The sequence below is a fragment of the Myiozetetes cayanensis genome, unplaced genomic scaffold (assembly GCF_022539395.1).
Source record: "Myiozetetes cayanensis isolate MyiCay16 unplaced genomic scaffold, myiCay2020 scf6-25, whole genome shotgun sequence".
In the NCBI taxonomy this organism is placed as follows: Eukaryota; Metazoa; Chordata; class Aves; order Passeriformes; family Tyrannidae; genus Myiozetetes; species Myiozetetes cayanensis.
This window is the reverse complement of record NW_026087853.1, coordinates 12,219,552-12,241,396: the sequence shown is the minus strand read 5'-3', so window position 1 is coordinate 12,241,396 and position 21,845 is coordinate 12,219,552. Positions and strand designations below refer to the sequence as shown.

Genomic DNA, 21,845 nt, shown 5'->3' with positions numbered 1-21,845 from the left:
AAAATTCCTAATACATTTTAGATAAAAATACTTAGTTTCTGAAATTATTTTTGGTTAGGCTTATTAGGTAATCTTCCTTTTTATTTCTCATACTTTATTACTATATTGTATTGGGGTTTTAATATTTCTTTTATAAAAGTTTCATTTACTGCACATATTGATAAATCCATTTACACCTCTGTATTTCATGTGTCTGTTTGAAAATGTGAACCATAAGAATCTGTTCTGTCTTCAAAATCTTCATCCTGGATTTATTTTCAGATGTACATTCTATTTAAGCAATATAGTATTTTCCTAATCCATAGTGAATGTAAGCAGCTAGCTTGAGAAAAACTATTATTAAAAAAAAAATGGTGTTTTTACTGAAAATGGAAATACATAGAAGCAGCACTTATTTTCCCTCCTGGCTACCAAGAGGCAAAAAGTCACACAATATAGTCTTCTCGTGCTGCACTGAAGATTGACTTGTAAACAGTTTCCCAGTACAGGTATGTCAGAAATCCTGTGTTTTACTTTGGTATCCAACCTATGGGTGTAGTTCTCATTTAATTACCCTCAGCATTCGATATTACATGTATTTTATAGATTCTTGAAGAATATAGACTTTCCAGCTTGTGGCTGTCATTCCCAATTTTATTGATTCATCCAGCTCTTGCAGAAACAGTATCTATGCTGACTGAGCTGAAACTGATAGAACACGTGGTGTAAAACAAATACAGGATTTTTTCAAAACAGAAGGCAAGGACCTTTTGGGAGAAATGGGGGGGGGGAAAGAGGTAGAACTGAAAGAATGGTGATATAGAAACAACTATTTTATCTGTAACTTTTAGTATCAGAATTTTTAGAATGCCTAATGTTCTTATTCAGATATATTAATATTTTTACACACTATGAGTTTTATTTTATCTGTTTTCACACAGTCACACAGACAAGTCAGTGATGATAGCCAGGAAGAGTTTGGAACCATCCTGTCCTACTCTAAAGAAACAGATTTTTTTGTGATCTATTTATCTCATATACTGTCAGCTCAGGTTACCATTTATCGTGTGAGGCAGTCGAAAATGAAATAATCGGCAGTTTCAGAGAATTTTTTAGTTTGAAAGTTCTTTTTTTTTCAGAGTAAAGATGAAAACCAGACACTGACAAAATAAGGTAAAACAGGAGGTTTTCTGTAGAGTTATTGTAATGTATTTACCTCTCTAAGAATAAAGTTTTAAGCTGATTTATAAAACGTGACTTTTTTTTTTTTTTTTAAATTCAGTTTTCCGAAATTTTATGCAAACTGTTACGGGCAGAGGTTTCAAAGAGCAGTTACTAGGAAAGGGTCTGTTTGCTTTGCGTGGGGCACGACTAAAAAGCGCTCCATGCGGGTGCCCAACGCAGGGCGTTGGGACCCTTTGCGGGATCCGCTTCCCGTCCCTCAGGGCCGCTCCGGGACCGCCCGGGCACGCCCGCCCCGCGCACGCGCCGCCCCTCGGCCGTTGGCGCTTTGTTTTCAAACGCGGCCGGCGCCGCCGGGACTACATCCCCCAGCGTGCCCCGCGGCGCCGCCCTCCCGCCTGCGCACGCGCGGCCGGGCGAGCGTGCGCGCCGTGCGGGGGTGTCCGCGGCGCTGCGTCAGGTCCCCCCCGGGCCGGGACGTTGCTGTGGTAGCGCCCGGGCGCCATGTTAGAAGGCCGGAGGGGAAGAGGCGAGTGAAGCGGCGGCGGCCGGGCCGGCACAGCCGCTCCCTCCTCTCCCGGGGCCTGGCCCCGGCCCGTGCCATGGTCGTGGCTCCCGCCGCTCCGCGGGACGAGTGACCGGTCCTCAGGCGGCAGCGGTGGGGGAGAACGCAGAGGAAGAGGAGGAGGGAGAAGGGGACGACGCGGCGGCGGTGGTGGTGGCGGCGGCGGCGGAGGAGGAGGAGGAGGGGCCGGAGAGACGATGCCGTTGTAAGTCGGGAGCTCGCGGGGCGCGCTCGGGGCCCCCACAGTGCCGGCCCGGGCCCTCCTGCCGGGCTCGGGCCCTGCCCTTCCCCCCGCGCCGCTTCCGCTGCCGCAGTGTGCGGGCCTGGGGCCGCTGCGGCCCCGCCGGAGCGCCGCGCTCTCCCTCCCGCCCCCTCCGGCCGCCCCCGGCCGTGGGCCCCGCAGGACACGCTGATCTGGCTTTGGCGCCGTTGTTGTTGTCGCCTTCGCCGCGACCCCGCAGCGGCGGCGTGTGGGGCCGGCCGGCCGCGTGCGGCGCCCCCGCCCCCCCCGCCGTGCCCGGGCGCTCGGAGGGGCGAGACCGCGTGTCCGTCCCCTCCTCGCCCTGCCCGCCGGGGCTGAGGCGCTTTTTCTCCCGAGAGCCCCGGCGAAGCCTCTGTCCCCGCGGCTGCGCGGGCGGCCTTTCCCCGCTCCGGGGGCAGCAGAGCCCGAGCCGCCGGTTCCAGCGGCCGCCCCGAGCGTATCCCGCTGCCCTTGGAACCCCCCGGTGCCGGCGGGGCCGGGCAGCGCCCCCGGCCGGCAGCGCGGGCGGCGGGGCCGTGTCCGCCCCCCCCATCCCTGCCGGGAACCCGCGGGCTCGTGGTTTGGACCTGCCGTGCCGTGACCCTGCCGGCAGTCAGGAACGACCAAGTGTGGCATTATTCATCCCGGTTTGTTCACAGATTTATATCGGTCCCACACCCTGCGGATTTTTTTTTTAAGCTCTTCTCTTCCTTTTTTTTTTTTTTTTTTGCTGACGTTTTAATGACTCCTGGTTGAGACGACAAAACTTTCAACTCCTCACTTCTGTAGTTTATAATCTTAGTATTTTATTACTCTATAAAAATCGAAGGAACCAGTGATGTGTAGGTGGGCAAGTGACTTTTAAGAATCAGGCAAGTTTATATGCTAGGTTTAGTTGGTCTGTTTGTTTTTTATTGAAGGAAAAAAAAAGGATTATTTGCTAATTTTTTCACTGTTATTGGTTGGGTTTATTCACTATTGTTTTAAGTATGTAAACTTTAAGTGAAGGGTAGCCATGCTTGCCTGTTGTGGTTGTTTAATTCAGTCTAAAATACTGCCAAGTTAGTCATGGGGTGGATAACACAGTAGAAACTTACCCGAAAGAGTTTGTGGTAGGGAAAACACAGTGGGTGAATCCAGGAAGGCAAATGATTATGCCAAGTAGGTTCTAATACTTGTATAATGAAGATGCAATGTCCTTATACCCTATCAGTTTTGCACATGTTCATTATGGCAATGAAAACTTACCAGAAATCAACTTTGAAATTGGCCAGGTTTTTCAGCCTCAGGAGAATGAGAGGGTGTTTATTCTGCTTGCTTTCATTCTTAGTTTATTTTGTTGTGACTTCATAAATTGTGAATGCTTAGTAACAACATTTAAAAGCTTGGGCTACTTGTATGAATTCCAGTAATAGCAATCTTCAACTTCTAAAGTTTGTACTGACTTGATAATTTTTCCTTATATAGGTGTTTATGATACTTTAACTAGAAACTCTTAAATAACATTACATAGTTATATTTGCATTAATATATTGCTTTCTGTATAAACATCACTTGGCAACTTAACTAGTACAGGACGGTTATTGTAGTTAGCAAAAGTGAAGCTTTCTCAGTTTATGCATTTGTTCAGTCATTTATATGTTTGAAATTATTGATTTTGTATCGGTCTGTCAGGACTTCAAAGTGAGCATTTTAATGCTAATAAGTTGAAAGGCTAGTAATATTGATTCCTCAGTTTATGAAGTGTTACCACTGACTTAAGTTTAGAGGGGGGAAAAAAGGGCTTAGGAAGCCCTTTTCTATCTAAGTCTTTCCAGTTGATGCTTTCATGCTTTTGGATGATAATCTTTTAGAGTGAAAGTGGAACAACCCTATATCATTGCCCAACTTTCAAAATGACCAAGTGTCAGCCCCTTACCCCGCCTTTTTTGTTTGTGGTTTTTTGGCTGACCTTTAAATATGTCCTTTAAACTTCATTTTCAAGGGTGGAGTTTGCAATTGACAGGCCTAGACAGAACGATCTCCCATACGACCAGAGATTGTTCTTATTCTTGACCTGAAAGTCCAGGGTTCCCCAAGGTTACAGCAGTGTTGATGGTGTGTCTGCTTATTACCAGTATGGGACAAAGCTATAAAATCAAGCATATTCTTTATGTACCTGGCACATCAGTGGTAAGAGAGCAAACTGGGGTTCTGCTGATGCTGACAGCTGGCATTTGCAGAAACCTTTTAATGTTTAAAAAAACCACTAAATTTATCCTAGAAACTTGTGTGACTTTTTGTTACAATTGTCACGCATGAAGAGGTAGCAGCTGCATAAGCAAAAAGTCTTTAACTTTCAGTTGTTAAAAAAAGCTGTTTAGAAACAAAATGACTACTTCCACTGTCATAAAGATACATTTTAGTCAAGAGTTAGGTATAGAATATTCCTGTGTGTTAGCTGAAATGTTCGATTCTAGGCAAAAATGAAGCTCACTGAGCTGTTCATATGCTTTGGTCAGGTCTGGGGTTTATGCAAAAAGAGTACTGACTCAGTAGAGCTGCAGCTAAGTTTATGTGAATGATGATGTAGTCTTATGTAACCTGGGCCCTTCTGACCCTCCAAATAGAGAAAAAGCACCATGAATCTGTTTCTTGGTAAGCTATTGAACTTTTGTGCCTGCTGAAATCATTGCAAAACACTTTTGGTCTGTTTTGGTTTTTTCTGTAATCACAAGTTGAAAACTACATTGAACCATGTATCTGAACGTTTAAAAGTGCTATAAGCACTCTAAATTTTAAGTATTTTTAGTATTGGTAACTTCTGTATTAGAGTTTTGGAACTTCATCAGTAATTATTTTTTCCAGTCTTTATTGTAGACAGTCGAGCTTATTCTCACTTCTGAAGTAAGACTTTTTGTGTTTTCTTTCACTGAAGTTTGCTTTGTCATATACAAAGTCATTTTCTTGACTTTTAGTGACTGTCAACTTGCATGCCATAAGTACAGTGCTATATTTACAATGGTTTGTAGTGGTTGGGAGTGGATAAGTAGTGTGTTTCTGAACAGACATCTCAGATTTTCATAGTTTGTTAGGAAAGAAATTAAATTATTGTTAACATTGCAAAGCATAGGACCAACTTTAGAACAGTAGTTACCTTAATATAAAGGGATAGCTTTCTTAATCGAGAAACAATTAATATGAAAATCTATACTGAGGATTAATTTGTTAGACACAGAACAGAAGAACTAGGTGGCAAGGATGTGTGGTTTTGCAATAGCTTTCAGTCTTATAAAAAAAGAATGAGTTTATACGTGTTAATGTGGAGGTACTGCACAGAACTGGGAACCCCAGGTAATTTGGGCAGAGCAGATTTCACCTCTGGGACAAATTAATCTCTTACTGTGAAATGCTTTGTGGGATTTCCTAGTTCTTGATTTTATACTTCTTGTTATCTTTCGATTTCTTGAACTGCTACCTTTTTGAGTTTTTGTCCCCAGAATAGCAAGAAAGATTATTTTTGGTTCAAGTACTGCCTGTATAGTTCAGTAGCACTTCCTTTTCTTTAAACTTAAGAAGCTTCTCTTGAAATAGGCATTAGTAAGAATGTTGTGGATGGGTTTGTGTTTAGACACGCTGCCTCTGCAAACACAAGAGTCAGGGAGCTCAGGAGAGTCCAAGGTTAGCAGAATGTGTATGAGTGATCTTCCTTTTGCCATAGGTGAGTCTCTTCTGTAGATTAGTTGCCTGTTGTTGCTCCATTACCTGTGTTCAAATTAGTTTTGTGTGTCTTGAACATATCATGCTGACAGTTGAAAACTTAATTCATGGTCTAAATGTTCCAGTGGCTTTCTGCTAGATGTTAAAACTTCAGTTCGGGAGGGACAATTGGATTGCCTTAACCACTTAAAATGTATTGTCCCCAGTACCTGATTTGCACAGACTTGGCTAAGATTTCCTGCCTAGATGTTTGAAACTGTGTGGAGAAACTTCAGTCTGAAATTGCCACACAATTGTTGTTGGGGGAAACATTAAAAGAAGCAAACAAAACCCTTCAACAGACTTCCTCTGAAATTGGACACAGTGGAGCTTGAGCTCTGTGAATTTAGCTCCAGCTGATTAACCAGTATTGCTTTGGGAATCTGAATTTGGTGTCTTACATCAGTAAATAAGAAGAAATAAATTTTACTGAGGTAATCAGTAGAGGCAAATAAAGAAGTGAGGATAGTCATTGAGATTCCTTTTGTTTTAGTATATGAACAAGTTTGAGAATTCAGTGGGATTTAAACTGTTACAATTTGTTCAATATTATGCTGTGTGTCTTTAAGATTTCTATTGTTTGCATTGTCTTTTATTTTTGGGAAGTATCCCAAATTTCAGGAGCATGACATTTAGGTAGTGTGATGCTGATTGCAACTGTATTTTGCTTGTGATAAGAAATGTAAAATCGTAACTCAAATAACACGATAAAGATGTTACCATTAGAACTGAGGTAGAATATTGGAAGTGAAGAGGAATAAAGACTTAGAAAGACAGAGATCTTCATGTGGGATAGGAGTTGGGTTAAATACAAAGCATTCTTGACAAAGAAGTTCTTTACAGGATTGTTGTTTCTTCTGAGGATGGGGAAAGGTTCCAGTGTTGTAAAAGAAAGCAGTAGTACAGAACTTAGAATTTGTATCCAACTCTTAGCTATATATGGGACAGTATTACATAGATACACCTATATTTCCTCTAAGTCTGTATTCTGTTTACCTGTGTGTGTTCAGGTTATAACCTGATCTTTAGAAGATGCATTGTAAACCTTAGAAAAATGTGCACTCGCTTCCATTTAAAGGAATTTAAAGGTGTATGCTCTGGAAACTATGAAACCTCTTACAAGCTTTATTTGTTTGGTTTTGTTTTTTTTTTTTTTTCCTTCTGCTATTTCACTCTGTTTAGGATGGGTTTTAGCAGTTTAGTATTGCCAGGGTCTGCACTTTTTAATTTGGTAGTTATTGATAACAATATAAGAAGGTAGTGCCTACCAAACTGTGCTGTAAAGAAGTTGCTGTCAGCTTAGCACAGACTAGAGCTGTGTCTGTTTGTGCTTTTATATGGGGGAAAAGTACATGTACATTTCTTAGAGATAAGATTAATTAATATTTGAATATGAAATACAGGATCATAACACTTTGGAATTAATCCACTGTAGCTGCTGTCCAAGTTGCAGATGGTTTAAATTGTCAGTATAAGCTCTTCAAAAATCCAGGTTAAACCAGAGCTTCAACAATGTGGTTGACTAAAAACAAATAAACCAAAAAGCCCCAAACTGTGTCTTAATTTTCCTTGTGATCTTAAAAGGAAAGATTGAGGATTTTTGGGTTTTTTGTTTGGGTTTTCTGTTACTGTTTTATTTTGTTTTTTTAGAAAAAGGAACAAGCCCCAAACAAGCTTTTTCAGGCTTTCAGTTGTGTCAGACCTTGACACGTCTGCCAAATCTGCCTCTGCTGTTGTCAAGATTGAATAGCTGGAATAGGATTTCCAATTGCTGTTTAATACTTTGTTTTTCATTAATGCTTAACTTCAGTGACTAGCATATGTGACACGACATCAAGGTATTGACCCCCCAGCAAGGCCTTAACATTTCTAATGCTCTTGAGTACAAGGTTATCTCTAATACTTCCCTGACTTTTCATCTTTCTTGATTTGAATGAATTCAGGAGTTTAAGCTCTTCTCTGGACATGTCACAGGTAAAAAACGAGAATGTCCATAAGTCTTACCAGGAGAGAAAATATTGGAATATGAGTATGATCTTCATGGTTTTAGGAAAAATAGAAGATGAGTCTAGAAGTGTTGATCATTAGCATTTTCTGGCTAAAATGTAACATGTAAATACAGCATTAAAGTTGGAATAACAAGCACGTAAAAGTTTGTTTCTCAAAGGTAATTTACTTTTACTTTAAAAAGCAGCTAGCAAATGTTTTACTTGAAATTTCTTGATTTTGTGGGAGATAGGGGGCGGGGAGAAGATAAACCTTTATTTTTTTTATAGTAACTTTCGTGACTTAGTGTCTTTTTAATAAATAAACATGGATTACCTAGCACAGTTACTTTATTTGATCCTTAATTAACAAACTCTTGCCATACCATTTTTTTTCCAAAGGAGTTTTTCTGATATCCTTTGGTGTGCTACACAAACCTTAGATTAGACTTAACTTCAGCAAGTGTAAACAACTGAGCTTAAATTTAAGTGTTTTTATCTGGAAATGAGTATATTCTCCTCAGGATTGTGTTAAAATGTAGGCTTCATCAGGCCCCCTGCGGTAGTAAAACCTTCTTGGAGGTAGCTGTGCTGAGAAGTGTTACACACAGGTGAAACACTTGTTTTAGGAAGTTCTTGGGCTGTTAACAACAACCGTGTTCCATTGTTATAAAAGTAAATATAAGAACTGTAGCTGTTTTTATGTTACAGTTTCCAAAGATGTGTATCTGGTGATTGATTTAATTGGTTATTTAAAGCTGTTGTTTAGAGAACGGTTTCAAAGCTTGTCTGTGCCCTTGGCCAGCTCTGGTGGTCCTGAAGGAGTTCAAGTCATGGCAGTGTGGTGTTTTGCAAAGGCAGAGCTGCACCTTGCAGTGCCAGGGTTGTGTGTACACCAGATCAGGGAAGAGATCTGTTGTTTGGTTGGATTTTATGTATTGTAATCTTACAGGTAAGATAAAAGATGATTTTTTAATTATTAGTTCTTGAATTGGTGAATTATGGCCCTTATAAGCAGGTGGAAGAGGCCACTGTCAGCATTGCTGACTTGAGGAGTCAGCTTCACAGAGTCTGGTTTTGAGTGACACTGAGTCTTTTTTGAAATCTAGTAACAGGCTCTGCCAGGCTGTGTTTTACCTGCCTTTGTAAGTCTAATATCTGTTAAACTGGATACGTTTTCTAGCTATGAATGTGTGAAAGTTGTAGTCAGACCATCAGGAAAAGCTAAAATACTTTATATTGATTGCTTTATATCAGTGCTTTAAAAACCTGTAACAGTAAACTGAAAAATCTTAAAAGGAAATTTATTTTCTCATATTAGCAGTTGGCAAAAGGGGAGAAATTGTAGTTCAAATTTAACTACTTGCTTTGTGGTATAAGTAAAAATATTCGAGATACCCAAAGGATGTTTATATACTGAGACCTTTTGTTTTCTGACTGCTTTTTTTAGCGGCAGCTAAGTGGTTGGAGCAACTATTTGTGTTGACATTCCTAAAATTTTTTTAAGAGAAAAAGATGTTTTAGTGGCTTCCTTTGTCCTTAATTTGAATTCATCTGAACAGCTTTTTTAAAAAAATGTTTTTATTGATACCTTAAGCCCTGAGGTCTATATGATTTGTTCAGCTGCTATCAAATTCTTCATTAGGTGACTAAAAGCTCATAGCTGAAGGAAACAATATCAAATAATGTTCCCAGACATTGCCTCACTCCTCATGATTACTTGGGGTTGTTTTTTTAATGTACACTTTTTTAGCATGTTTTTCCTCATGTGTTGTGGTTTTTTTTGCTAATGAGCAAAGAGGCAGATGTGCTAGAACTTGCTTTGTGAGAAACTTGCATTGTGACTGAATTCTTGATTGCAAACGAACTATAGTACTTAAAATCATTTTACAATGAATTTAACTTGTGGCAAATTATATCATGTTTTGTTGGTTCCTGTCAATTTTAAGTCTAGGTGGGTTTTTTAATACTTAGTCTTTGTGGAAATGTGTAATGAAATCCTGAGGAGATGATGGTGACAAATTGTGAAAGTATATGTGAAGTTGTACTGAAGTTTTTCCACATGTAATACATAGTTAACCTGATAAAAATATTTCTCATTATGTATGAAAGAAATCTTATATAATACTTGTAAACACAAAGGACTGATATTACAGCAATATGCAGAGAAATGTTATGCCTGCCAAGAGTGGGACTTTGATTTACTCTGTCAGCTTGACTTTTTGACATGAAGGGTCCTCTTTGCTTCAGACTTAATGAACGTTAAAGAAGCCTAAACTGATGAGAAAACTTTTGCCCAAGTAGAATGAAAACAAAAAATCCAGGGGAAAAAAGTTAATGCATAATGTGAATTAAAAAATACCCTTCACCCAGCCCCCCATGAAGCAAGGCTGTATGTAGTATTACCATCATAGGATGAGCTGACGTGTTTTGTCCAACTCACCAAGTTATGGTAGCCATGAGAGAAGTCAGCTTAAAACCAGTGTATGATGCTGATGGGCTCAAAATATACTAAAGCCTCCTTAGGTGAACGTTTTGAGAGTGTGAAGTCAGCTGATGTAAAAAAATGACTCATAGCAACTTGTAACCCTGCAATCAGTATTAAGAGTTGGAGAAAGGTAATTCTGTTGGTGTCCTTAATAGCAGAGATTTAACAGCTTGATTTGTGATGTAAATGTTAACACTAGGCTTAACTTTTAATTTTCTTAGTATCTATCTCTTGCCTGTTACTCTGATGATAAAAAGTAGATTAATTTTGTTTTGTTGGTTTCTGTCAGTAACTTTATTTAATTGCCTTTATTAGTCCCGTTACAACCCAGGGATCACAAACACAGCAACTACAGAAGCATTATGGCATTACCTCACCTATCAGTTTAGCTGCCCCCAAGGAGTTTGACTGCATGCTTACCCAGAAATTAATTGAAACCCTAAAACCTTATGGCGTATTTGAAGAGGAAGAAGAGCTACAACGCAGGTGAGTAAACACTCTTAACAATGTTTTTTCCCTGTCTTGGGGTACATGTAGTTGACTACTGAACCGCAAGTGCATTGGGGTTCTTTCAAATGCTTTCTTATTGGAAAAAATTCCTATTGGAATTGTAAGCTCTGTTTTTCTCACCTTAAGAGGAACACCTCAAAACACAGAAGGGAATTAAAATGACTATTAAATTTTAGAGGCTGGCTTGCATGTTTCCCCCTTCATTGTTTTGTGGGCCTTATACTTATTAAGCTTTCTAGAGGGTTTTTTTTTTCCTCACAGTACTGCTTCTCACTTTCCTTTTAGATGTATGTGTGATAAGAATTAAAGTTTTACTTTGAAAATCAGTAGAATTCATATATCTAAAATGTGTGTATGCCTTGCATGCTTTTTTTTTTTTTTTTTTTTTTGAGCTTAAGTCACTTGAATATTTTTAAGGGGGGAATATAATGGGAATGTTCTAAAAGAGACTTGGTTTCAACATATATATAAAAAGATCTGTAATTAGATCTACAGTTTTATTGTAGTTGACTTACTGTGTAATGATGATCTAGGTCCTAAAATACTACTGGTTTGATCTAAGTTCATGACCTGTGATTCTGCTGTTTTATCAATAGGATTCTAATTTTGGGAAAATTAAATAACTTGGTAAAGGAATGGATACGGGAAATCAGTGAAAGCAAGGTATGGATATATTTTACATGGAATTGCTCGTACTGTGATTCTAACACTGCTCTAGGAAGATAATTCTAAAATATGTTCCTAGACTAAATGGGATGAACCTTAGATTTGGGGTTGAAAACAAATACCATCTTTGTGTAGCTTCTTTTGTTACCAGGCAGCATTGTCCCTTTAAAAGAAGTATAACCTTGTCAAAGAAAGAAATGGATAGATGTAACTTGACTTTTTGTCAAAATTCATGCATATAGTGCTGTATTAATCATATGCTTAGATTGTTTGGCTTTGTGAAACAGTATTAGATCTTAAAATGTACTTCTTGTACACTTATGGTCTGTGGTCTTTTTCTTTACTGTGAATCTTGTAATGTTACTTTTGTAGACTGATAATAATGATAGTGTTTTTGACAGGTTATAGTAACCCCTGTCCCCACACACATGTTTTTTTTAATGATTACAGACTTGCAAAAAAGTGGCTTTTTTTTTTTTAGGAATAAACCCCTAAATTTTTAAGCAATTTTGCTCTGAGTATATTTGGAATTTATTTATTCTCTACACTTCTGAACAAGATTACAGGCAGGAACAGCCCTGCTGTATTAGTCTTGATCCTTGAAAACAAAATAGTGAGAATATCATGACTGGTATAAGATGGGAAGTTATTAAAGTTAATTAATATACATTGCAAAATACAAATTCTGATTTATTTTATCTTCTGCTGTGTAACCATTCATGTAGGGTCTCAGATTGTAGCACTGTATCCTGTTGTGAAAGGATAACTCTCTTTGCCCACAGTACTGTGGATTGAGCAGGTTTTTATAGATTATACAAATCTAGGAACTTCAATAGATGCACCTGAATGATTTGAACATAAATATCTCTCCCAAACACAAATTTTTTTAATATAAAGACTATGTATAGTATGGGTGTCTCTGGAAGTAACTGATACTGTGCAGAGTATTTTTGTGTTGCTTTAAATTGGAATCCATCATCAATTTCTGAGTCAATCTGAAATGCCTGAGTAAAGCAAAATGTGTTTGATCTCTGTAATTTTATAAAGCTGTTGCACCTGAAGTGTAGAATTGGTAGAACAATTACGAGGTTTGAGGCAGTAATGTGTAATGTAGTTGAGATGCTACCAGTAGTTCCCAAATGGCAAACATACCTCAGTTTTTTTCTGTAAATATTGAGGTAATTATTTCAATGTTTAAACAGCATAAATTTTGTGGAATATTTTTCTTCTTGTTTTAAAATAAATTGTTTGTGTTGTTACAACTTCTTAAGGTAAAATAACCAATTTTATTTGCTCCATTTAGAATCTTCCACAGTCTGTAATAGAAAACGTTGGAGGAAAAATTTTTACCTTTGGATCCTATAGATTAGGGGTTCATACAAAAGGTAACATTTACTTTTATGATAAAAATCTGTGTGTTTGAGCTAATGACTGATCTTTCTGTCTTTTGAGGTGGTCTTAGATTTCTTTGTTTTCTTGGTCAACCATATGGTCTTCATTATAAATAAAAGAAATATATTCCTATTTTATGTTTTTATCATGGATTGAGAAACACACAAAAAAGTTGGAAATGATTTAAAAATTGAGGAAGTTGTATATTTCGATTCTCATGTCTTGTTCTTTGAAAATTACTACAAATGTTCCACAATTGAAACGAGTGTATGTACGTGTTCAGTATGTTTAATGGCCTTAAACTTTTTTTCATTTGACTTAGCATTTCCAAAGAAAAAACATTCCACAAGATGAGAAACAAAATATTGCTGTTTAATTTCAAGAAAAAATGGTTGTCTGTTGCTGGCATTCCATGCATGTGAAGTGTTGGGTAATTTACTTCTGCTAATTATCCATTTCAGGTGCTGATATTGATGCCCTCTGTGTTGCACCAAGACATGTTGAAAGAAGTGATTTTTTCACATCGTTTTATGAAAAACTAAAACAGCAGGAAGAAGTGAAAGATCTGAGGGTATGTGAAATGCCTGGTACAGCTCACTGACCTGAGAATGCAGAAAAGTCAATAGTAATGCATTAAATAAGTAACTATAACTTTAGTATTAAGGCTTACAGTGGATTTTTACTTTACCTGCAGCAAAACCTATCACCAGACTTGAAATAAATATTGATTCTTCCAGATTTTCTCTACTCCCACTTAATAGTGAGACTCATTTAAAAATCTGGATGGCAGAACCATTTCTCAGCATGTGTGCTAGTATGGCAAAATTTCTGCTTACCGTCTAGCAGCGGGCATGTACCCGTGTAAGTGTTAGCCTGAAGAGGATCAGGACCAAACTTGTGTGTGTTTAATGAAGATTTTATGCTGCTTTCTTGTAATTTCATGCTTATAAACAGTTACAATGGTTGATAATAACTAAACTTTCTATATTGGCTGTGCATTTGAAAAGGAAAGTTATATTTTTAGTGTCTCATTATTCGATGCTTGTGCAAGATTTTTAGCGTGTAAAAATGAAGATTTCCTTTGTCGTAGTGGAAGACAGTAGTATACACAGTATTTTGTTTCTGTTACACCTAAATGACAAGCCTTACTAGGCTAACTGGTTGGGAACTTTAACCTTTTCAGTATTAGCTCAGTAAATTTTAGATGCTGCAGTTTCTTTTTTTAGATAAAGATAGTTGCTGACAAGTCTTTGTTTGATTTAGTCTTGCTCTCATAAAATAAATGGAACTGTGTCTGCAACATTCTTCCACTCTTCCTATGGTTGGTAACTACCAGGGTAGTGCAAACATCTGATGGTAATACTATATGCAGTGAAACTATTTTGAATGCTTTATTATCTGAACACTTCTAGTAATCTTTAAATCCACATGCTATAATTAAGAGGATTCAGATTTCCATTCAACTTTGCTATAAACTCTAACTCCAGGTAATGTAGTTGATTTGGCAGCAAGGTATGTGTGCTGTTCAGTGTGGCTCTGCAGTGATGCAAATAACTCTTAGGTCAGGGAGTTTAAGTTATTCAGACTAGTTCTAAGAAAGTTTGTACATTTCCATCTTTTGGGACACTTTTGCGTTTAGTTTGGATGCTCAGTTTGGGAAAATGGTGCTCATAACTGATGACAGAGTAAATGTGAAGTCCTAGAGTTGCATCATGGATACTGTTTGTAAAAGTACCTTGTTATTGACCATGTTTAGAAAAGATGCTCAAGCTGTGGAAACTGGTAACCTGCAACTCACAGAATGTTCTGAGTTGGAAGGGACCCACAAGGATCATTGAGTCCAACTCTTCAGCAAATGGCCCATACAGGGATCAAACCCACAACCTTGTTATTACCAGCACCATGCTCTAACCCACTGAGCTGATCTCAAGTCAGACTCCATGGTTACACAGTTGTTTTCTCATAAAATATGGACTGTAGAAACAGAAATAAGACGCCTTTTAGACTAAGAATCCTCATGGCTTGGCCTTGGAGTACTTGGGAGATGCCTGTGAGGAGTAGAAGATGCTTGATCATGTCCTGTATGTAGGGAGAAAGAGGGTTGGACCCTGGGTAACATTATCAGAGCTGGTTGGTACAGGTTTGGATTATAATCAACATCTTGACAGCTGCAGCACATAGTAGGTTAGGGCTTACTGCATAAATCCTCAAAAGAAGAGAAAGACATTGCTGACAAAAATCAAGCTGAAAACAGAAAAGAATTGATATAAGTAGCATTTGGTTATAATTGTTTAGACCTGGTAGCTATTGTTTGTAAATGTTCTCTATACTTAAAATAAAATACAACTTTTTTTCCCCCCCAGGCTGTTGAAGAAGCTTTCGTCCCAGTTATTAAACTTTGTTTTGATGGAATAGAGGTAAAGATCATATTTTAATTTGTTTTGATAGAACATGGTTTTAAAACAAAGTTTAAGATCTTTATAAGTCATATATTATTTATTAATATGAATGTTATTTAAGTAACTCTTAAGTTCATACCCAAGTCCTTGACATCAGTCCTCAGCTGTGTGGAGATTTGAGACTGAAAGAATTTTTTCTCGATGGACTTAAAGCTGTAAGCAGAATATCTCCTTGTTTTTTTTTTTTTTTTTTTGGCACTGCTACCCACTTGTACTGACTAGTTTACTGACCTGTAGAGTACCAGTATTGGCATTATTTAGAGTTAACATTGAATAGAAATTATATTCATAGTGTGACCTCAATTTTTTGACTGCTAATGGTTAACTGTCCAAGCATCAAAGATATGCTTCAGTATCTTATATTATAGGAAGTTGTGGTCTTTAATTAGTCCTCAAAAATGTACTACTGAAGGCAAGCTGGGTATCCCCTTGCCCTGATCTCTTCACGTCTCTAAACACACAACCAAAACAATGGGTTTTGTGCCTGTAAGCCTGATTGATCATCTCTCATAGAGTGCTGAACTTGCTTGACTTGATTTTTTTTTTCCCAAGAAAACAGGAATGATGCTTTCAGAAGATTCTTTATTAATGGTTCTCAGACTTATATAGTCAACTTGTCATCTTTTTTGGGGACAAGACAAAAACATACGGACTATTCATACACACGCAGTTCAAACTTTTATTTGAATTATACCAAACAGTAACTGGTGGGTGTAAGAAGGACACTTTTCAGTGGGAGAGAATTCCCATGCTGATCTTCTGGCAGATGACATGGGGCAGTATTGTACGCAAGATGGGACACTTCCTTCTCTCCCACTGAGTTAAATTTCTGCCTTGCAGTTATAATGACCACAGGGTACTGGCAATTTTTGTATGTTGGGAGGATGAACCTTAGCCCTCACTAAGCCAACTTTACTTGTCTTTTCATCAACATTTGTGTCAGTTGACACTTAGGCAGAGAGGTGTATTCTCCCAGTGAGAGCGATGTGCAGAGGAATGTGATACTGTGCAGCAACCTAGCCTGTGATTCTGCATCTGAGTCAGCCATTTTATTACTGTCCATCCACAGCTGGGTATTAAGAACATTTTTCTGGAGAATCTGTTTTCTGTTTACATAGCTGATATATTCATTCTAAATGTTGAAACTTGCCATAATTGTCCTGGTAAGTTTGTTCTTTTTGTTGTATGTTTGCTGCTTTTCCCCCCAACATTCAAGTCAGTATTGTCTCTCCTATTGAAAAAAATGAACTTCAAAATACAAACCTAAATAGGGGAAAAAAGGGACTGTTTACTCTAAAAGTAGTATCTTGTTCCAGTATAGTAATTTATGATGGGCTTTGATGGGCTTAGGTTTATGACTGAGACTTAACTCACATTACTGACTGCGCATGAGAGTTCTCTAGTTTTGAGCACTATCTTATGGCAAGCACACTCTTTGTATATACTAGTGTTGCTGGGCCACAATTTCTGATGATTGTAGTTTTGTCAGTATCAAAAGATTTTAATTCAGTTTTCCTTTTGCTAATCCAGACAAAACATGTCAGGAGTTATAACTGAGGAAAAGAGTTGAGTTTTGTGGTGATCCTTTCAGTAAAACTTCAGAAGTTTTTTTACAAAGGATTTTATGTTCTTGCTTGAAATAAGCAACAACCTTTTGGAATTTTTTTGTTCTTCGTGTAGAATACTGATTGCCTCCCCCTCATCCCCCCCAGTTACATAGGACAGACTATTAATTTCTTTATTTGAAATATTCTTTTATTGTCAATGAACTTTGAATCTTTAATTCTAGACCTTCTAGAGATCAGAGCAGAACTTGAAGTTGATTTTGAACTTGTTTTGCATTGTAGTACTTTTGACGTAAGTAGGAACTTCTGCTTGCAATGCAGATTGTTGAGAAGACCAATTATGAAGGACTTTGAAATAAGAAATGCATTGAATACTTTAGATATGACTTTTCTGTGAAATGCTTCATAGTTTATAACATACAGATGCAAAGTTTTAAGTACCTACAAAAAAATCTTTAAGGTATCTTCAGCTTCATTTTAACTGAAATAATGTAGCTAGGTATTTCATTGTTGTGCAGGTCAAGGGATACCAGTTTATATTTAAAAACCTCATCTGGTGAAGTGCCCTTGTTGTCTACCAGACAGGCTGCTGATATATGCTTTGTATTGGCATCGACTGACTGATAAAAAGGCAAACTGACTTTTCCACTCTGTGCAATGTCCTTGTGTGTGGGGCAATATAAAACTCTAGCTCAGAACTGAACAGTATTTCAGGTGTTCTTGGCCTAGAAAAGCTGTTATGGTTTAAAGTATTTTAGAAGTAATAGGAAAGAAATTGGAAATAAATTCAAAATGTATACACTTGCTCAGCAGATTGCTGAGTTTTCAGACCTTTGTTTTCTGTAATCAGATATGTAGACTCCTCATAGATACAGGTCCTGTATAAAGGCAACTACTTATGTGTGTGCTTTACAGGGCTAGATGGGAAAGGTCTCCAACGTTTTCTGTAATTCAGTGATAATTTTCATAGAATCATAGAACATGCAGATTTTTAAGGGACCCATAAGGATCATCGAGCCCAACTCCTGGCCCTGCACAGAATACCACAAGAATCACACCATGTGCTTGAGAATGTTGTCCAAATGCTTCTTGGATTCTGTCAGGCTTGGGGCTGTGATCACTTCCCTGTGGAGTCTGTTCCAGTGCCCAACCATCCTCTGGGTGAAGAACCTTTTCCTGATACCCAGCTTAATCTTACCATGACTCAGCTTCATGCCGTTTGCATAAATCTCTCATGACTCAACTTCATGCCATTTCCTTAGATCCCTATCACCAGTCATGGGAGTAAAGAGATCTGTACCCGCCCTCCCCTTCCCCTCATGAGGATGTTGAAGTCTGCAGTGAGATCTCCTGTCAGTCTTCTCTAAAATTCCTCTCTGGAATATTTAGGTTAAAACTAGGGTTATGTTTTCAAGGCTTGCTCTGATGTGGTAGAATTTTATATTCTGGACCTAGAAGAGGTGCTTCTCCCCAAAAGATATTTATTTACATAAAAACAGTGAATATAGTTTTTGTTTGTGCTGGTTCCATATAAATCTTAATGTGTATGTTATCCTCTTGGAAAAGGAGCCAAAAGATAGATGAAGCATCTGAAAGTGTTTCTTTTAATGTCTGTGAAGGGTGTGAGCATGTATTACTTAAAGGGATTCTTTGTACTAGGAAGACTGCTGTTGTTATTAGTAAACTTGATGAAAATGAGTTACAGAATTAATTGTACGGAACAAAGAACAGTTTTCTAATGTCATGTCTCTTTTGGTTTTTTTTTAAGATTGATATTTTGTTTGCAAGATTAGCACTGCAAACTATTCCTGAAGACTTAGACCTACGAGACGACAGCCTACTTAAAAATTTAGACATTAGATGCATACGAAGTCTTAATGGTATGTGTATATGGTTTTGTGTATCAAATTCTTGTCTAATCTTAAAATAAGTAACCTAAGTTCTTTGATACAGTAGTTATGGACTTGACTGAAAATACAGTAGCTTCGTATCTAGAAATAAAATTATGGACAGTTTTATATATTTTTTGGAGAGAAGACTGTTTATAATTTTTTTGTTTTATTTGGTTATTAAATGGTTCTAGAAATTAATGGGAGTTGCAAGACTTTTGTATGGAGCACTACCTATTTCTGTAAATAAAGATGTGTTTGATTTTTAATTTGTATGTGTTTTATTGTGCATAAACATACATGAAATGTCATTAGCGATGAATTGGACACATCAAAATGCTTGTCAGTTTGAGGTCAGCTTATATTGTAGTAGCAGAAAGTCAAATAGCAGTCCAAAACTGCTGTTACACCCACGTGAATTGTCTACCTGAGTGCTGCTGTAAAAATCAAAAGTCAAATGAAAATATGATAAGCTTTCTAATTCAAAACAAAAAGAGATCCAAATATGAGATGAGTTTCCAACGTGCTGATCTAAAAAGTTTGATAGCTTTGGAGGTGAAGGAGGAGAAGCAAGCAAAAAACTTTGGAGGCAGCAGTCGAAATGGATTCTTTCTTTTGCAGGTTGCCGGGTAACCGATGAAATTCTGCATCTAGTACCAAACATTGACAACTTCAGGTTGACACTGAGAGCTATCAAACTGTGGGCAAAACGTAAGCAGTTTTATTCCAAAATTTGTGACGTTTTCATTACTTCTTATTGGTTACTGATATTTCTCCTTTTATCTCTTCCCTTCTCAATCCGCAGGCCACAACATCTATTCCAATATACTAGGTTTCCTTGGCGGTGTTTCCTGGGCTATGCTAGTAGCAAGAACTTGCCAGCTTTATCCAAATGCAATAGCATCAACTCTTGTACATAAATTTTTCTTGGTATTTTCTAAATGGTATGTTTTTTTTTTTTGTTTTGTTTTAATTTAGATTAAACTAAAATAAAATTGTTTGTAGACACTAAATTTTAGTCCTGTTTTTATGGTACTATTTTTAGCTGTTACCAGGTTAAGACCATAGTTAGAAGCATTGTTCTTGCCACTAGAAAGTTTTTCACTTAAGACTTTCAGTAAGTCATCCAACATGTCTTGTTCTTAAAGTATCCAAACCAAAACCACCCAGTTCTTAATTAAAATTTTCTCACGTATTTGTTAAAACTCCGTTTAATCTACTGGTAAAATCCTTAATATAGTTCAGAACAATAGCCGAGACCCCAAAATTTAAAATCTCTTAACATTTGGATAACTGGGTTAATTGATAAAGGATGTATGCTAAGTATCTGGTTTAGGAGGAGCAGTGGCAAAAATGTGTTTTTTTAATCTTGTCAGTGTGGAGTGGCAGGTGTTCCAGAATTACATACAGTTTCATACTCTTGAGCCAGTTACCTCAGAAAGATCTTTTGAATAACTCTGATGGGAACATTCTAAATAAATTTAGAATAAATGAGACAGAAGTGAACTCTGCAGATTACAAATGAATACTGTTTTCCTTGAAAGACCATGTCTGGATATCTATATTCTTCATGAGACACTGTAATGTGTCTCAAGGTGTTCTACTAAGGTGTTGCTTTACTTCAAGTATAGTGTTTTTTCTTCTTAATGTGAAGATAATTTGCACACTTTCACTGTCTTGAATTCATAGGCTTTATAGACTCCTTGAGGTATGTAGTGTTAAGTAATATTTTTCCCACATTAAGTAGTAGAGGGTTGTGGGTTGCAATCCTTTTAATGTTTCTTCTAATTCTGTCTATTTTATACATGCATAGCATAGGAGCGTTAATGTACAAATTCCAAGAGATTAACTAACTTGTACTCTTCATAGGAAGATAGTTTTATTCAGGGGGTTAAGACAGCTTGAAGAACAGAACGGTTATTTTTAGTGTTTCGTTCAACATGGTTTCTTTTTGTCTTGATTATAATTTTGTTTTAATACATATGGTTTGTAATGATGCTATTGTAAATATGCTGGCTGTTTGTTCTGTAGTTTGTCCATGAAACAGCTAGCTTGAAGATGGACCTAATGTCAGTCTTCACAGAGCAATTTTCTTTGATTGGTGTATTTTAGGAAGAATTTAGGGGAGTTTAATTTAGTTACCTAAACCAGTAGCTATAAACTACAGAAAATTCATTACTCTGCTGCCCTGGAGAAGCTAATAGCTCCTGTATTGTAGTTCAGCAATACAACTTATTTAAACAACCCCTGTTAGACCAGCCTAGCCTTGAGGAAATGGTGCTTTATGTTGAGAGGGGAGTTAAGAAGGATCGCATTCAAAAGTATTGTTTGTTGAACATACATCGTTGTTATCCAATAGTCTTATTCAGTGCTACAATCTTTTTGAACAGGGAATGGCCAAATCCAGTGCTATTGAAACAGCCAGAAGAATGCAATCTTAATTTGCCTGTATGGGACCCAAGGGTTAGTGTGTTATTTTTTCCCCTCTAAGTCACACTGTACAATAAATTCGGTTGCTTACAGAATCCTAGGTGAACTTCATTTTGGATTTATTAAACTTAATGTTGTGGTGTTATATCTTCTTTGAAAGTAACATCTAGTTCTCCTGAATACAGGACAAAGTTTACCCTGATTTTCTGAACTGACCGCTTGAAGCACACTTGCTGAACAAATGTACTGTTTACTCCCAACTTTTGCAATAAGTAATCTTAATAAAAATTAGGCATAATTAGATATATGTCTCAAATCAATGCATTTTTTAAAAATTGCTAGTCTTAAAATGGTTTGCTTATGACTTTAAACCTGTTACTTTTACAAGTATCTTGAATTCACTTTAGTGCAACAGTCACACCTGAAAAGTTTGGTTCCATATAGTTGTAGCAATGTGTCTTTTCGTCTTGCACCAAAGAAGATCATAACTTTAAGTCTTTTAGTTGCTTGGTATATTGTTTATAGTATTTGATCTCCATCTTTGTAGCACTTACGCTAAAGACATTGGGCATTAATGCCCTTCAGGCAGTCAATAAAACAGCTTGCAGCGATGCACAGCTCACATTCTGAGGTTTCAGGAGGGCATAGCATGAGTGTATTCAGTGCTATTTTGTCAATCATAGAATAGTTGGTGATCAACTAATCTTTTTTTTGGTGACTAGTGTAAGCATCAGAGGTTGAGTTGTATGCCCCTTT

The 21,845-nt window shown here is 37.6% G+C and overlaps 1 protein-coding gene across 4 annotated transcripts in view; it reads left to right on the top strand.

Annotated features, from left to right (window-relative positions):
- Positions 1-1,645: 1,645 nt before the first annotated feature.
- The window catches only part of PAPOLA (poly(A) polymerase alpha), a 43,587-nt gene continuing 23,387 nt past the window's right edge, over positions 1,646-21,845 (top strand). For all 4 annotated transcript variants that reach the window (XM_050335269.1, XM_050335267.1, XM_050335266.1 and 1 more), the window contains exons 1-10: positions 1,646-1,931; positions 10,494-10,664; positions 11,285-11,351; positions 12,658-12,739; positions 13,208-13,317; positions 15,110-15,163; positions 18,539-18,650; positions 19,281-19,370; positions 19,465-19,603; positions 21,050-21,122. In XM_050335269.1, coding sequence (XP_050191226.1) covers positions 1,924-1,931; positions 10,494-10,664; positions 11,285-11,351; positions 12,658-12,739; positions 13,208-13,317; positions 15,110-15,163; positions 18,539-18,650; positions 19,281-19,370; positions 19,465-19,603; positions 21,050-21,122 — 906 coding nt within the window. In that variant the 5' untranslated portion in view covers positions 1,646-1,923. The remainder of the gene's footprint in view (positions 1,932-10,493; positions 10,665-11,284; positions 11,352-12,657; positions 12,740-13,207; positions 13,318-15,109; positions 15,164-18,538; positions 18,651-19,280; positions 19,371-19,464; positions 19,604-21,049; positions 21,123-21,845) is intronic.